Source organism: Phaseolus vulgaris, chromosome 1, assembly GCF_000499845.2.
Source record: "Phaseolus vulgaris cultivar G19833 chromosome 1, P. vulgaris v2.0, whole genome shotgun sequence".
Taxonomy (NCBI): Eukaryota; Viridiplantae; Streptophyta; class Magnoliopsida; order Fabales; family Fabaceae; genus Phaseolus; species Phaseolus vulgaris.
The window spans coordinates 36,612,446-36,631,464 of NC_023759.2; the positions used below are offsets into that span (position 1 = coordinate 36,612,446).

At 30.5% G+C, this 19,019-nt stretch overlaps 1 protein-coding gene across 7 annotated transcripts; it reads right to left on the reverse strand.

Annotated features, from left to right (window-relative positions):
- Positions 1-8,762: 8,762 nt before the first annotated feature.
- Positions 8,763-16,552, reverse strand: LOC137814038 (tRNA-uridine aminocarboxypropyltransferase A). Of its 7 annotated transcripts, XR_011081586.1 has the most exons (4): positions 15,690-16,510; positions 14,582-14,644; positions 14,153-14,235; positions 13,279-14,058 (listed from the first exon to the last, which is right to left on the reverse strand). XR_011081586.1 is itself a non-coding variant. In XM_068616569.1 (2 exons), the coding sequence occupies exons 1-2, from the start codon at positions 16,417-16,419 to the stop codon at positions 14,815-14,817; spliced, it is 741 nt and encodes a 246-aa protein (XP_068472670.1). In that variant the 5' UTR covers positions 16,420-16,511; the 3' UTR covers positions 13,279-14,814. The 7 variants fall into 7 exon arrangements, 1 of the variants encoding a protein (XP_068472670.1); XR_011081588.1 differs by lacking the exons at positions 13,279-14,058; positions 14,153-14,235 and adding an exon at positions 8,763-9,526; XR_011081589.1 differs by lacking the exons at positions 13,279-14,058; positions 14,153-14,235 and adding an exon at positions 11,323-11,551.
- Between the last annotated feature and the right edge of the window lie 2,467 nt (positions 16,553-19,019).

Sequence of the window (19,019 nt, forward strand, 5' to 3'; positions counted from 1 at the left end):
GTGCCAATGGAAGCCACACATGTGCTTTTGGGAAGACCTTTGCAATATGATAGAAATATGCCATACCGATAAAACTTCTTTCAACTTCCAAGGGCACAAAATTATGTTAAAACCTCTCTCTCCAAAAGAGGTTAATGAGGATCAAATAAAAATAAAAATGAAAAGATAAAATGAAAAAGATAAAGAAAGAAAAGATAAAACGAGTATTAATACCTCACCTCATGCAGTAAAAACAATCATGTTGACCCGTACAAAAATACAAGTTGGACCTCCAAGGTGTTCTTCTTCCTTATTTTTTTTCATTTCCAAATCATTATAAATACTTGACATCTTTGATAAAGAAGTTTAGGGATGATATTCAAAAACCTTATAGGGGTTCACACCTTCTAAAAGAATTTTCACAAACAAATCATTTCCTTTCTAAACATTCTCTACAAACATGGCCTATATCTAGAATTAAATAATGTGAACTCCCAAAGCTTCATGAACATAAGTCTGATTAACAATCCACTACTAGAAATGTTTTTATCTATCTTGTGAACAAATTAAATATGTTATTTTCAGGAGTTCTAAATTCGAGGTTGAATTCTTTCCAACTTGGGGGGGCATGATACAACCAAATTAGACGAGGAGATAACCAAGGACACAACATACACTTCACAATTAAGTCATTCGTCTCAGCATCCAAGACAAAACCCACCAAACTTCAGAAGAACCTCAACATAAGAAGAACTGGACATAAGCTAGAGCATCAAATGTTCTTTCTTCTGGTCTTTTTAAAAAACAAGTTTATGTAAATAAATTTGGCTCACTTTGGGGGTCCAAATAGAATAATAAGCTAGAGTATGATGCACTTAGTATATTTTGGGCGTGTCAAAGCCGACTTTTCATGACAATGCACATAGGATTAGAGTTTTTAACCTAGTTTCTATAAGATGTAGGCTAGTTTGGGAGACACTCCACTTTGACCTACCTTCTATAAGGTTTTTAACCTTGCTCTCCAAGACACTATCTCCTATAAATAGAGTGTCTTGCCTCGTGTATTTCACACATTGAATTTTGAAATAGTAAAGAAACTTTGCATGAGTGTTTAGTGAGACATGAGTGTTTTTGTTTGTGGGTCTTATCTTGAGTGTGTGTGCATATCAAGTGGGGGCTCTTCGCCACTCATCTTGGAGTAGCCCATCCTCCAAGTGGCGTGATTCTTTGCCCATTTCTCCATAAGTTTTCTCATCCTTTCATCCTTTTCTCTTTTGTGTTCTAGTTTTGCACCACCTTTCATATCTCTTTTATATTTTCATGTCCTTTAATTTCAGTCTTTACCTTGTTATCTTCATTTAATTCCGCAAAATATCTTCATCATATTCACCATATTGTGTTTTTTTCTTTATCCCCTAAAAGTGAACCTTCACACTTACTTAACCACTTGGTTAAGTTCGTGTCCAGTGAGAATCTTCTTTGGATTTCTCATCATAATTATTAATCTCAAAAAGTTTAAACAAAAGTGAAACCTTTAAAGTGTGTCAATCTAAAATCAACTCACATCAATCTCTAAAAAACTAATTGAGATCAATTTAGAATCTAAAATATTAGTAGTTAAAATTTTGGTAACTAATTTAGATATCAATTTTAAAATTATTTTATAAATTTTTATTAATAATAGAAATCACTTTAAATACTAATAATTTTTTAATCTCTAAAATAATATCTAATTTTATTAATGTAGTAACTAATTATTTTTTTACTCTAAATTTAATTGCTATTTAATGAATTTTTAAATAAATCAATCAAATTTAAAAAAGTTATTTAAAACATATTACACTAACATTAACTTCTGTTAATTGTTTAAAAACTTTATACTATATTCCGAGGATATTATAAATATTTTAAAAATAATGCAAAATTATAGAATTTCATAAATTCTCAAATGTATTTATGTAATTGACTTTTAAAGTTAACAAAAGAGAATCAAAAGGCAGTGCCATCTTATCATTTGGGTTGCAGAGGTAGTCACATGATCATGTGAAAGTGTTAAATTTCATTTGAAACAAGAAATCACGAGAGTTGCAGTAAAGTAATTTAGAATTAAAAGAAAAGTAAGTGAAAAGTGGCAAGAAGTCACGTGACTCTGCCTTACTATCCTTGGTAGAACACTTTCCGGAAAACAATGACGTTTTTTTGGTTAGATAGTTTTTTCTAAGTATATTATGAAATTGAGTTTTTCAATTTTGTTGCATTTATATTTTTTTCCAATTAAATTCATGGTAATTAATAAGTGTGTTTCGTATATTATAATATAAGTATATGTTTCGTAAAATATATTTTTAATATTTTTAATTTTGAATATAGTTAATATTTTATAAAAAGGATGGACCATAAATATATAATGAATAATTCAACTTAATCCCATTTAAATTACAGAAAAAAAGTATAACTGAGTTTTATTTAGGTTAAAAAAAATTGAACCTATTATATAACTTTATTGGAGTAATTCATCATGCAAAAACTATTTTAACAACTCAAAATTTACAAACAAAGCCTGGATTCTATTTATACTTGCTATGCAAATTACTTAATAATTCTTTACTGATAAATAGTTGTCTCAAAATCGAAATAATTAGTTCAATTAATTATAGGCTTGCACCAAGTACTTTTTGACCAACAATAAGAGACATAATTGAAGTAAGTATACAAAATTTCTTAATTAAGTATTTTCTATGTACACGATTAAATATTAAGTATAGATCAAGACATGTGTGAGTTCAACAATATTTTTTTAAATTTTATAATGATTTTAATAAAATATTTTTTTATTACTTTAACAGCATCTCATCTTAAAACTAATATTAAATTTACATATTAAAGTTGATGATTACTAGAATATTTTATGATATTTGAGATGGAATTGAGGTTTTGTACCATGCGTGCAACATATCTCTCTCATCGTGCTTTGATGACAATCATGAATACTAATCATTGTAAGAAATTAATATATAGCCTGAAAGGTTTCATCTAATGATACACTATGTTTATTAATAATATTTATTTATAATATCAATATTTATAGAGTTTAATGGATCAGATGAGGAGATTTTGCACTAAAAAGTCTTTGATTCCTTAAGTAGACATATAGAAAAGAATTGAGACCTAACTTAGAAAAGAATTTATACCTAATTTAGGAGATGTAGATTTAATAAGTATCGATTAAATTTTGAGTAAATTTATATATAAAAAATCTTAATATATTACATTAAACTCAAATAATTTGTATTAATTTTTCTCTTTATATATAACTCACGTAATTATGTACTTGAATTTCTAGTACATAAAGTGGGATCCAGTTATTATTGATTAGCTAGTGTAATAATTAAAAAGAAAATTAATTTTTGATAAAAAATAGAAGTTATAATAATATAAAACAAAGTTTGTGAATGTCCCAAAAGTATAAATTTCTAAAATGGTGAGTTTTGATTGTTACAGAGTGGACTTTAAGTCTAACTCAACCCCATAAAACCGACTCATAGGATTGAGGTTTGCACCCACTTATATAAAATGAAAGGCTCTAATCTCTAGTCGATGTGGGATCTCCAACATTGATGTTAGGGTTTCACATGTCAAAATTATTGCTTAAAAAAAAATCTTAGTTTATAATTTTAAAATTTGAACAAATTGATGGTCTAATTAATCTATATTTTTTTTTGTTTTTGTTGGAGTTAACCATATTATTGAGTTCATACTTGTATTCATCCTTTGTTATACATGAATATAGTTAAATAAGATATTAATGATTCATTATTTTATATTGTTTGTGTGGGACGAATGAGGAAATAACAAGTCATTTGTTTTTTGGTTGTAGAATTGTTTGGCTAGTTTGAAATCTTTACTTTGAGTGGTTATGGCTGAGCTCGGTTGTTCATCACACTTCTATCTCACATTTCTTGTAGTTTAATATGTTGGGTTGGGCTCACTTCCTATGTGAAAGCTCAGTTCAATATTAACCTTAGGGTTTTTTCGAACAGAGAGACAATCATTAGCAGAAAAGAGCATAGAGAAAGTTTCGCTCAGCAACTTTCGGCAGCCACTGACGCTTTGTTCACCGTTAGACCGGGCTGAAATTTTGTCAACAGGTTAATACTTTATGTGAATTCAATCTGACCATTCGAATCTTGCAGAAGTTGTTTGAGCAAAGAGAAATTCATCTCACACTGCAGCAGCGTTCTCAGCGTTTCTATTGAGGACGAAAATTTTCGAATTGTTGCTGTTGTTTCGTCCGCCGTTGGATCGGGCTGAAAGTTTGTCAGCAGGTTCATACCTTGTGGTTCTTCAATTGGACCGTTCGGATTGTTCAAAAGTCACCGGAACAGTGACATATAGGCCGCGTACGGTAGCTGCAGTTTTGTGAATTTTTTAGGTTTCTTGTTCTCTATTTCATCACTGTTATATTGCTATTTGGCTGGTTATTGAGCACAATTTGTGTTGTGATTTGAGACTTTCTTGTAACCATAACTTTGATCATAGTGAAGGTTGATTGAGTGTTGGTGCCCGTGGTTTTTACTTCTCACATTGAGAGGTTTTCCACGTTAATTTATGTGTCTTCTTAAAGTGTGTTTTTTGTTGTTGTCATTAGTTGTTAGTGCTCTTCACAGATTCTTGCAAGTTGAAAACATTATTATCCGTTGCTTATTGCTCTTGTTGAGTTATTATTTTTATTGGATTGAATTTCCCATCATAATATATTATTTTTATTATGGAGTGATTGTGATGGGAAATTCAACACAATAAAAAATAATATCTCAAAAGAGCAATAATCAGCGGATAATAATTTCTCTAACTTGAAAGAATATGTGAGGAGCAATAACAAATAATGACAGCAACAAAAAACACACTTCAGGAAGACACAAAAATTTAAATTTTAACATGAAAACGTAAACCACGGGCATAAGTCAGTCAATCAAACTCTACTATGATCAAAGATATGGTTACAAGAGAGTCTCAAATCACAACACAAATTGTGCTTAATAACCAGTCAAATAGCAATACAATAGAGAACAAAAAACCTGTAAAATTCACAAAACTGCAGATACCACGAGATATGAATATGCTGACAAAACTTCAGCCCAATCCAACAGTGGACAAAACAGCAGCAACAATCCAAAAAATTTCGTCTTCAATAGAAACACTGAGGACACTGCTGCAGCGTGAGATGAATTTCTCTCTGCTCAAATAAATTCTGCAAGATCTGCACGGTCAGATTGAAGTCACACAAAGTATGAATCGTCTGACAAAGTTTCAGCCCGATCCAACGGTGGAGGCCTGAAGTTGCTGAGTGAAACTTTCTCTCTTTACTCTTTTCTCTCTCTGTCTTTTCTGCAGACGTCTGTCTCTCTGTTCGAAAAAAAACCCTAAGGCTCCGTTTGTTTTTGGGAGCAGAAAGGAGATGATTTACTGTTTGTGGAAAAACGAGGTATTAAATAATATAGTTTAGGTTAGTTTTTTTTATTTTAAACTAAAATTATTATTATTTTTATTTAAAATAAGATTATAATTCAAATATAATTAAAACTGTAAAAAAATATTTATTATAAAATAACATAATTAATTATTTATAAGAATAAATATAAATAATAATAATAAATATATTTTTTTAAATAAAAAAAATATAATAATTATATTAATTATAAAAAATAAAGATAAAAATAATAAAGTTATTTAATTTATAAATAAATCAATCCAATTAATTTTTAATAATTTTTAAATATAAAAGTAAATTTGTAAATGTATAATTTTATCAATTAAAAAATATAATTTCAATCACATCTATCTCTTCACTCACAAACTTTCATAAACTTTCTACTCTATTTAACTTAATCCAAACAACCTCACTTTCTTTACACTTTTCCTTCAAATCATCTCAAATTCACTCCCTCCTTTCCACTCTCTAATCCAAACAAAGCCTAAAGGTTAATATTTGACTGAGTCTCCACATAAGAAGTGAGCCCAACCCAACAGATTGATTATTTTGAAATTTTCTTCATGGTTCAACTAAAGGCATGATGATCTTGAGTAATCTCTAACGTTCTTTCTGCTTGTTTTTTCCTTTTTTAACTAGTGTTTAGATCCCCCTGTTTGTATGTATTCGATTTAATATAAGTGATTTATTTAGGGTGGTCGGACTGCATTTGTTCTAGTAGGAAGTTAATGACAAGCTTCTAGAATGAGGAGTTGTTCGTTTTTGTGCGATTTTGTACTTGGGTTGAATCACCACTAAAATGATTCTTATTTTATTTGTATTGCTGATAAAAAAATAATTCGTTATTTGATTTAAAAATTATTTTATTTTAAAACAATTTGTGTTATAATCAATAATAATAAGATTGTCTAAAAATTTTATAATTAATTTTCAAGTCTCTTATCTTTGATTGTATTGATGAGAGTGAAATTAGTATGTCATTTAAGAGTATCAATTGCTTTGTAGTAACTCTCTCCCCGTCAAGCCTCTCAATTGTGTATTTTTTAAAATATTTCAAAAACTTTCAAAATTTATATAAAAATATACATAAACTTATTTTTTATATATAAAATTTGTAGGAAAATTATATTAAATATTAAAAAATTTAATAGCCACTAACTTCACAAAATAATATTAACTGAACTCTCATCCTAGAAAACAAACTTTTCCTTAAAAAAATTATCAGTAGTATTTTCTTAGTGACAACCAAGTCAGCTTTAAGAGAACACACTCAACAGATCATGTGGATTGTGGCATTTTTGCTTTCTTCAAAATAGCAACAATGGCCTACTGGCCATAACTCTTGCCTCATGCAGAATAATGCAAATAAAATATGTTCTTTTATTTGGTTTTTCATTTTTGTATATATTTCATTAGAAGATATATAAACTAAATGCAGCATCCAGTTTAATATTCAAAGGATACAAGAAGAGATTGGAACTGTAATACATTTGGTTTAGGTGTGATTACAAAATTCATTTTAAGTCATTTTAAAATTTTATTTGAAGTGGAGGTAAACATTCTTTTAGTTTTATCTTAAAAATAAATATATAGTAAAATAAGTGTGAAAAAGTTATCAACTCAAAACATAAGTGGCCAAAAACCTGCATTTGTAATAACAAATATATGTTTCATATCAGCCAACAAAACATATACCTATGCCTAATTGTCTTGTTCATCACATTTTACTTATTTCTTATATTTCACTCAATGATTTTTTTTCACTTTTTTTTATCAGTAATAAAAAAAATCTCTGGAGATGAGGACACCAAAAAACAAAAATCAACACATGTAACACATGTACTGACATGTGTGGCTAAGAAATAATGAACAAATCAAACTACTTCCATCAAGGTAGTTATCGTAGTTATGTTTACATAATACTTCATTGTTAAATTGAAAAGGTTAAAATGTCATCGGTTAAAATGTCATAGTGATGTTGGCTATTATCATGTTTGAAACCTTACATTCAAAAATATATATAGGTAAGTGAAGAGAAAAACATGCATATAAATTAATGCACCAAATAAGAGAAATTAGGCTTTAAAAATTTATAAATTATCTATATCCCAGTCTTAATTTTAATCATTCTCTATATTTTTACTAGATTCATAATTGCATTGTTAAAAATTATTCTATTTCTAACAACACATACATCTCCATCTCCATATATTATTTTCCATGACCCATAATATTTTTTTTAAACAATTAATATAAGCTTTTCACAAATGTAAGTATACTTCTAAATTAAAGGATAAATCATTATACCATACAAATGACTAAATTTAATCATTGTTTTCAATATCCCATTGTCTAAAAATAATGTCAGCACTTTGTAGAAATTGAATTTGTTACAATATTACTATTTTTTAAAAAAAATAAAGGTGTAAAAATTTACTTAAGGTCCAACACATTTGGAGGTCCCTAAACTAAGTGAACTTTTTAAATATATTTTTAACTAAAAAATTGTAATTAAAGCCCTCATTTTTTTCTAATTTGTGATCGAATTCGTGAAATTAGGAAAACCATCATAAATTATTGTTTTTCCAGTAATTTCAAGCTTAATTACAGACTTACCTAAATTTTGAATGGCGGAGAAATCAAACTATCAGTTTATTTTAACTTCAATTTAAATCAAATCAACTTTGAAATAAAATGGTTATAAAGTTATTAGCGAGTATATATTATAATTAATGTAATTAAGTAGCTTATTGTCCTAATTTAACCAAAAAGCAAGAACTTTTCTCCCTAGTTACTAGATAATTTTCTCAAAAGCAATGGACAAAAAGCACATAAAAAACAAATACAGCAATGAAAGATTTGCACTTGCTTCCTTCTGTATTTGTACTCTCTATGTGATACTTACTGTTCTGATGTGAACACAGACATTGATCATATCTCAAGAAAAGAGAGATTACTTTCTTCACTGCTTTTATCCTTATGCTTTATTAGTCAATTAAGCAAAACGAGAGAATACTTTCTTCATTTAATAACCTTTTATGCCTTTCTTGTTGGGACAGCATGAAACATTCCAACTATTAAGACCCTTGTCACTACTCCAGATGAAACCATAAGAGCATTGTTGAGTTTTTCTTCATTAAATATTATAACCAACCCAATCTTGTCCCTTTTTTTTCTCATACATGGCAACTTCATCTTCAACAAATGCTCAACCACAGGTTAACTCTACTTTGAACATTCCTCCTGACACAGGAAACAGTTCCCAAAACCCTTTAGCAGGTTCTACTAATTTGTCTTCAAATAGCCATACCATTACCATTCCACAAAATCATAATATAAACCAAACAAGAATCACTTTTAGACATGTATTGAGCTACTATTGGTGGGGTGTTAATCATAACATGGCTTATCCAACCCCACCCCAGATATGGTTAGCACAAAATGTGTATCCCCTGATGACCCCAATGCGTATAATTTGTTTCATAGTGAGTCTAATAAGCTTCATGTTAGCATGTTGCTTCTTCATGGAAACCGAGCTTTACACAACACATGTTAGTGGTGGCCATAACCATGCCCGTCTTGTGGTTTTTTCTGTGATTGTGGTGCACTTTCTCTGTGTGTTTTTTCTTCTCTTCTTCAGCTTCTTCACTTCAGCATACGAGAGGTTCAATAACCAGTTCTTCCTCAAGTCCATAGGAGAATTCGTAGTTATGCGGGTCATGTCCCTCCTGATTTCGGGAATTGAACAGAAGCACCAAGATGGGTCTTCTGACGTAGCTGAATGGGTAACATGTGCTTTTCTCACAATTGATTCACTTTGCATAATCATTTTGTTGAAGCCTGGCCATAACTACTCTCTGCTTGATGCCACTTTGACATTAACATTGCATTTGGGATTGGAGGGACAGAGAATATATGCCTTTACTGCGGATGCTTTTGTCTTTGTGATGATGGCCATCAAGAATTTTCTATGGCTGCACATTGCCAATATGTATGGTAGAGATCAAGAGCAACTTCATTTGGTTTGGTATGATTCACATCAAACTCATCATTTCTCTTCGGTGTGAAAGCAGGAACAACAATTGCATATTGAAATGTTAATTTGGGTTAGCAAATAACACAAACAGTATAGTATTCTATGTAAGCTGTATCTTTCACGACATGTATTGATAAACATTAGGACACACTCATCGTTACACATCTTTATTATTTGTTGAAATTTACTGAAAATTAAATTAAAAGTTATATAGGTATGAGTCTTTGTTTCATGATTGCATTCATAATTATGTAATTCTTTTTATAAAATTTAACTGATAAAGTGTTTGTAAAACTTCTCATATCTGCAATACGAAAGTGTAATATGAAGTGACACCTTTGCAATTGCATCTCTTCTTCACTGGTGATGGAAATGGTTAAGGCGAAAATAAATAACTTTGACTTATAAGGTGTTATGTTGCACCTTCACATAAAATAATTTACTTGCTCTGAAACTGATTCTTTTGAAAATTTATGCTAAGTCTCTTTAGTGTTCAAAGAACCATAATACCAGAATAAGTTTTTTTTGTCATATTATTAATATTATTATTATTATTATTATTAATATAAATATTATTAATATTATTAATATTATTATTTATTAATTAAATTTTAAATAAGTTACATACAGATTAGATATGTAACAGTTTTTTTTAATTAAATTTTTACTAAATTACATATGATATAATCTGTATGTAACATTTTTAATTATTTTTTTAATTAAATTTAAAAAAACTTACATACGAATTTTATGTACTAGTTTTTTTTTTAATTTACGTTACTTACGTATATAATTTATATATAACACATTTTGTTAATTTTTAATTAAATTTAAAATAAGTTACATACATATTTAATCCGTATAAATTTTTTTAATTAAATTTTTAATACATTACATATGAATATAATTTGTATGTAACACTTTTTATTATTTTTTAATTAAATTTAAAATAAATTACATATAATATTTATGTAACACCTTTTATTATTTTTTAATTAAAAGTTGAAATAAATTACATACAGATATATATTCGTATGTAACAGTTTTTTTTAATTAAATTTTTAAATGTCTTACATACGGATTATATCTATGTTTAATAATTTCTGTTTTTTGAATTAAATTTTAAATATCTTACATATGGATTATATCCGTATGTAAATTACCTTTGATTTACATACGAAAAAATTTGTATGTAATATATATTTACTTACTTAGTAAAATCCGTATGTAAATATCTGTATGTAACATTCACTTTGTATACGGATTTTTATCTGTATGAAATAATCAATATATAATTCCTGATTTTCTTATAGTGAAAATCTTTTAACCTTTTTACATAATGTGTTTTTGAAATTATAAAACATATAGGGTTGTCACAAGAATATATGGAGGTGCAGGAAGAAGCAGCCCCCGTTAAATGAGCATGGTATTTGAATAAAGCTAGATTAGTGTGTTATGTTAGGAGTTTTATTTGTAAAATATTGGGACACATTTGACCTATACAACGGGTAACAAATGTACTGTTTTATTTTGAATAAACGGGAGGCTTTAACAAAATATCAGCATAGGTTGGATTCTAAGAAAAAAAAACATTTTAAATTGGGAAAATATTAATTTCACCTTCAGATGCATGCAAGCACAAACAAACAAGAATGGATTTGGAATGGCGAGATTAGGGCTGGGTGAGTATCCAATTTGAAACATTTGGAAAACTGAGAAACATTTAAACAAAAGTGGATAAAAGAGAAGCATGTCAGTACTTGGAAGGTTGCTTACTAAAGAGAAGACAAAGAAAACAATGCAATTGAGGGTTAGTGGAGCAAACTGATTTTCTGGTGGTGTTGCCGAGTCTGTTGTATTTATAATTATTGTAGATAGCTCCTTGGATAAAATAACTAATAATTATAGATAAATAAATTCAATGATGCGCAAACCGAAAACTCGCCCTAGAAATAGAAAGAACACCTTTTATGAAACTAGCACTGTAGAATAAGCCTACATTTAGGCTGTTTTTCTTCATGCATCTCCATATATTTTTCTATCACCTGCATAAATTTTCATATTTTCAAAAATACTCTTATGTAATATTTATAATTATATAATCCATAAGTTTTTTTTCAAATTCGTAATTAGTTTCCACATTACATAATTTTGAAAACTTTTTTTCATATGCATGATTGGTTTATAGATTATGTAATCCGATTTTTTTTTTAACTTCCGGTAAAATTTCAAATCCAAAATAAAAAAATACAGAAAATCCATAAATAAAAAAACCATTCCGGATTCGCCAATCCGTAATTCAAAATATGCATTTCGGATTTAGAAATCTATAATTGAAAAAAATCATTCCAGATCCACCAATCCATAATAGAAATTAAGCTTCTAGATTCAGCAATCCGAAAATTTATACAAACTTTGCTTCCAGAACACCCTCTCATCTGGAAAGTAACATGATTCACTTCTGAATTGATGAATCTGTTAGTGGTAGGGAGTGTTGTCCGTGTTTCACATTGATCCTATGACAAACTTTGCTCAATTCAGGATGAACACGTCTTCTGATTCGATTAATGACGTGTGGAGTACAATTTGGGTTGGGATTGTAGGTGAAATCTAGAATCATAAGAATTCTATTATTTTCAATAGAGGTGTGACTGATGCGTCTGAAGTGTGTACTCTAATGCAAGCAAAACTTAGATCTTGGATTTTTGTAAAATCTCGTTCTGCTTCGGTTCCCTTCTCCAGTTAGTGTTTGAAACCTTTAGAATATATGTGAATGGTGGTTTGATGTATTTTAGGTTTTTAATATGGTTAGTACTTTTGCATCTACCCTAAAGTGGTTCGCATTTATTTATTTGTTATTGCTTATAAAAAAAGGATTTACAAAATTGTGGGGGTGCAGGAAGAAAATTATAGGAGTGCAGGAAGAAACTGCCTTAACTCAATTCTCTAACAAAAAGTACGAATCTTATTAACAGAAGAAACATGATGAAGGGGTTCGTCATTAGCGTAAATTATTCAGCGGACAGAAAATAAAAGTATTCTGTATTCATAGAGAAATATTTTCAAAAGAGACCCCTTTTGCACACCAAAAAAATATCATGCACTCTTATCAATTACTTTAATTTCAAACATTAACTAGAAAGTACACACTATGCGTTCAATAGCTAATTATAAATATTTGTTTTCAATAGTTAATTATAATAGGCATAAAGTGGTAAAAGATTGTTTTTCACATTCTCTATTCTTATTTTACATTGTCCGCAGTACTCATATTAGTTAATAAACTATGATTTTAAAATAAACATTTACCTCCTTTTAGTTTAATAAAATGATATTCACAGTTTTTTCTAATTTTTAAATAAACATTTATACCTCTTATATTTTTAATAAGTGACATTATTTCATCTTATATTTTTAATAAAATAATGTTTAAATTTTTTAAATCATATTGATTAAAATTAAAATTAAAGGTTTAAAATATAGAAATTAATGCATGTTTAGGAAAAAAAGATCACTTTTATAAATAAAATAAAAGGTGAGTATCAGTTTATTAAAAATAATGTGAAGGTAAGTGTAATTTTTAAATACATAAAGAAAATGTAGACTTATTTAAAAATTATCGAGTATGAATGATAATCTCATGTAAGTGCAATTTTTCCATAAAAAAACTGAGACAAAAGTACTAAAAGTCAAAGAACATATGCGTATGAAAAAATAATAAAAGAATACTAAATGAAAGAATAAATAAAAAAGAAAAAAAATGAAAAGCTGGTTTGACAATTTTAACAAGAGCTTTAACATTATAGATAAATAGATAGATGTAAATTATAATTAAAATATTTTAATTTATATAGTAAATCACGTGAACATGCTATGTGGCCATGCATCACATTCTAGACCCTGCTAAATCTTTGAGCTAGAAAGATGGGAAAATGGAGACACAACAGAAGCAACTCCTTTTGGACAAGTATGAAGTATCCATTATTCCTTTCCTTCAGATGTTGATTTAGATTATACCTCCCTTCCCTGTTAGGATTACTGGCTGCTCTACAACCATTATAAAAACCCACAATAAAGACCTCATTCCACACACATCACAACTTCTTAACCAAGTGAATCCAACCCAACCCCTTTCCTATGCCACGTTTCAAACCCACGCTATGATGGTTTTCTGCAAACCATATCCAACTCAACCCATCATCATGTTAGTAACGATCCAACTTTTCACTAAAAGGGAACGGGTCAAGTGTTTTAGGAATGGGTGGATCAGGCAATTTGTGGTCCATTACCATAGTTTGGCAGCTGATTCAAAGTATGGTTATGCCACTGGAAATAAAGATCCAGTCATCCTCTGATGACCCCAATGCGTATATTTGAATTCTTCTGTAGTTTGTTGGGCTCATCCGAAGCTTTCATGGAAACCGAGCTTTAAATATCAATCATCATCTGATCTGCCTTGTCATTGTAACAAGCAGCATCAGGGACATCGCTTCTATGGTGGCAGACACCAGTGCTCTATCTTTGAACAACTATGGTATCTTCTTCTAGTTTTCTGTTATCAATTATCTCTTTAGCCCCAGTTTATTACGAAGGGTACATATATTGGATATGGGTTTTGACAGATCATCATCCTATCAAGAGTGTACCTGGGACAATATACATAAGAAACCAATTCCCCTGCTCCTTCACGAAGTTGATCACGTTTTTTCTTCTTTTACAAATCATGAATCTGGTATTTATGTGATTGATTAGTAGCGAAAATATGAGCTTTTAGGACCAAGTTATTTTTACTTATACAGTGCATTGTCTTTCATTTTTTTCTCTCGACAAAGCATGTTTAACTGTCTTGGAAAAGCATTAACATGCAAAAGTAATTAACTTATAGTGATAGCTATTCAGTTCTCTCCACTATCCTTTCCTTCAAAACTTGCTTGACAAATCTGTAAATCAATGACTTCATGTCTTATTTGACAAAAAGGCATAAGCAGAAGGTTGCCCAGCACCTCAACTTTGGAAAGATTTTACTATATACAGAAGGAATGTACAATTAGATGAGTAGAGATTTTAAAAAATACCTGAGGAAGTCGCATGTCAAAAATGGTCTGCAGTCTCCTCTCATGTCTTAACCTACGCTCCACCTTCATATTAATTTTGATCAGTAAAATTTGTTTTTTCCTTCCCTATTTTTAAAGTGCATGCATTCATGAAGTGTTGAAGGAAAGCAAGTAGAACACAATATTAGTCAAATGAACTTAGTCCTAGAAGCCAACATTCTCCCATCTAAATTCTTCCATGTGAAATCCCAGCTTCATGAAGAAACTGAAAAACAATGAAGATTCTTAAGTTTCACAATCAGCCCTGTAGCATATATTTTCTCGAACACAAATTTTTTATTTCATGTTATAATACCTCAAAATGAGACGAACTACAACATCAGCATGCACAGCCCGTGAATTCAAATTTCTCTTCATTCGCTCGAAATGGGAATGTAAATTGTTTATTTGTTATGATGAATAGTAAGATTTCTTTTGCCATTAATGTTAATGCAATTTTTAATTACAATCCACAGCACTAGCTGGTAACAGAAGAGGAACTGTCCATGATTATTAATATTCTCTCTTTCGAGTGAGGATGGAAATTACTGTTTCTACATTAAGTGCAAAAGCTTAAAATGGCAAAACATGGCCATCCATTTATTTGATGTTTGCACATGATATAACTTCAACATAATTTATAGCTTCCTATAACTTATGTAAGCTGTCGGAGTGTGATTTTCACATAATTCATACTTAGTTTTGAACCACTCGTGTTTTAAAAATGTAGCTCATCAAGAAATTCATGATTTTGGTCTGAGAGTAAAGTGGAACTTCAAAACTATATCGTGTAAAATTATAGGCCTCTCTATCAGCACATCAACAGCACAAGAAAACTCAAATCAATTTACCAAACATGCACACACAAATGAAGATAGAATCAATTCAATCCTCCCCCCTTTTTCCTTTCTATATTCCATTGCCTTCCAAATGTCAAAGAATAATGACATAGCGTGACCTCCAAATAATACACACACTCTCTTATCTTGAGTTCAAATGTCAGTATGTAAATATCATTTGAAATTCAGGACCACTAATCCAAATGCAATGCTTACAAGTAACCTTAAAAGAAAGAAAACCACTAACTAACCTTGTTCAGAACCCTCCCTCTTTTCCTTTTCCTCAGCCTTCTTCTTCAACAACTTCGGCCTGGGCTTCACGGGCTTCACAAACCCAGCCTGCAATCTCACCATCTCCCTCAAAACCCCAACCAGCTTCTCTTCAATCTCGGGCCCATTGGGCTCGAGCACGCGCAAGGCCCGAGCCACAGCCTCCATGGTGCTAACGCACCCGGCGAAAGGCTCCTTCCGCAAAATCAATTCGGAGTCATAAATGCTTCCGCCGCCAACACTTTCATCCACGCCCAGACAAACCCTAGTGGCGAATTCGGAGAGGAAGCCCTCGCTGGCCCGCACCATCTCGCGCGCGTGCTGCCACGTGGCGTCGAAGACGATGAGGACGAGGTCGGCGGAGGGGCGCACGGCGGAGATGTGGAGGGCGGGGGTTGTGGAGGAGGCGGAGGAGGGGAAGAGGTAGAGCGCGGGGGGAGAGCGGTCGAGGATTGGGGAGAGGCCGCGACGGAGGCGGCGGGAGGTGACGGAGGAGGCGCGGAGGAGGGACTTGTTGAGGATTGGAGTGGTGGAGAGCTTGTGGCGTGCCTCGTGAGGGTGTTGAACGATGAGAATGCGAGTGGCGGTTTGGATAGGAGGAAGGGGAAGCGCGTGGCAGAGACAGACGCGCGTAGGACGGTCGCAGTTGGTGCAGATGGAGCGATGGCGAGGTTCAGGTGAAAGAGCGTCTTCTTCTGCTTTAGGCTCCATGCAATGTAATATTACAACACTTCCTCTTTCTCCATCTACACGCTACTCCAAACAGAGACAACCTATTACCTCTGCAAGACATTATTAACCTATGTTCTGTTGTTAATTAAGATTTGATAAAAATTATAACAATGAAAAATTGATTATTTTTTAGATATAACACTTTAATACCATTATTTCTTCCAAAATGTTTGATTCACATCAGCATGGTGACAACCGTCGGGAAATTAACGTGGTTATAAAATTAAGTTAAAATATTATTTTTCACATTTTAAAAAAATTGTTTTCATAACTTTCTTTTAATAATATAACAACATAATAAAATATATTACACTTAAATTAAAAAAAATGATTAAAATTTTGATATTATTAATTATTAAATAATTAATTTTTTAAAATATTAAAATCTCTCTGTTCAATTTTGTAGACACAAATAATTGATAAAAAGAAAATTTTTAATTTTCCAAAATTATTAAAATTAAAAAAAAATCTCATATTTACTATATTTAAGAAAATTTTATGTTATGATTTTCAAAACAATTATTTATATAAAATATGAAAATCTATTTTTTCTTAAAATATAATAAAAATTTAAATAATAAAAGTTTTAATCAATAATATATTTTATTAATCCAACAAATTTATTTATAAAATTTATAATTTATGAGATTCATAATTTTTTAAGTATAAAAAAATACACATATTTAATGTCTCTTTAAAATAATTTGTGTAACGATTGGTACTAGACAAGCTAGTGATCGACCATCCGAGGTAAATAACAACATAAAGAACACAATAAATAACGGTAACGAATAAAGAATAAGGACACTTATATAAAAGGGGACATGACAAAGGAGTAAGGTACGTTAGACAGAGCACTGGCTTGAGTGTCAGAGTGCAATCGCAGGTACCGAGCCGACCGAGCGTCAATATTAAAGGAAGGAGATTGAAGGAGACAGGAAGATCACTGACACATCGGCCACTCATCAACAAGCATAAGTACTATTTGGGCCCCTCACTATCCTCACAAGTACAATTAGCGCCCACCGTGGGGCCGAGACATCACAGTGGTGTCAACAAGGAACAACGTCAACCATGACACCATAACCTGATGGCAGAAGAACAAATGGCTCTAATCCAAGCCCTCCAAGCACAGATGGAGGAGTTGCAGCAGAAAAGTATTGCTGACCAATAGAAGAACAAAGAGGATCGACGCCAACCTTAGGGACGCTGACAAGACGAAGAAATGCTCTGGTTAAAAAGGCAGAATGAGAATTTGTTACGATGAATTGGAAGTCTCGAGCGGGAAAAGAAATCCCGAACACCTCACCCTACAACCAATCAATCCAAATCCATACCACCAGGTTTGTCAACTCACCCAAATCCCCAAACTCACCAGAGCTCCAGAAACAATCTTGCCCCGACCGAGGAAGAAGACCAGAGAGGGCACCCATTCACATATGAGACAATCAATGCTCCACTCCCTCCAATGTGAAAAGGATTAGCCATCAAACCTTACGATGGTTCCACCAACCCATATGAGCACCTGAATGTCTTTAAAACACAGATGACCTTATACACAATTGACAAAACACTATGGTGTAAAGTGTTTCCTACCTCTCTCCAAGAAGGACCACTCATTTGGTTCACCAAACTTCCTACCAATTTCGTGGGGGAATTTCAAAAGGGAAGAATTCTAGATGAAGCGTTACAAGCCGAACTCATCCCGACCCTAAAAGAGTCACAAACCTCGCAAAACGCCACAAAAACAAAGAAATGCCACGTGTATTTATATTATTTATTTTATTAATTGTATTTAATATTAAAAATTAAATAAATAATTTTATTATTTTTGTATTTTTATTGGTATAAATTTATAATTTATTTTAATAAATATAAATACATGTTAGAAATTGAGTGCATCTGGTAACTTAAACATAAATAACTTAATAATTATATATGATAATGTTATATTTAAAATCTTAATTTATAATATTGATTGATTTATTATGATAAATAATTTTATTATATATTAATTATAATTGTTTAGATTTTTCTCTGGATTTCAAATTTCAAATTTTTATTAATTTTTTAAAGGTTAATTAATTAATTCTTAATTACTAAAAAAACTAAATATCAATTTAAAAATATTAATAATTGATATTTTAATTAAATAATATAATGGTCACAAAAATACAAACATTAATGTATACCGATAACTAATAATTTAACTCGCACATTATTAATAAACTTATGCATTAAATTTGAGTTTAAAGAAAACAAGTAAAAAAATATTTTTATCTTCCATTTATCAATTTCACTTTTAAAGAAAAAATAGTATATTTTAAAAAATATAGAATGTAATTCAGTTGATATTTTTTCACTTAATTTCGTTTCAAGAAATTATTTCTTTAGTTTAGTTCAATTTGAATTGAACTCAATTCACTTCTTTTAAAAAAGAGCGTTTAAAACTAAATTGGGTCAAATATAATAACTGAAAACTGATCAAAAATTGAAAATCAATTAAAACTGATTTTTCTTTTAAATATTTTGTACATACATCTTTCTAACATAAGTGGCTTTGGTTGGAATTCCAGATA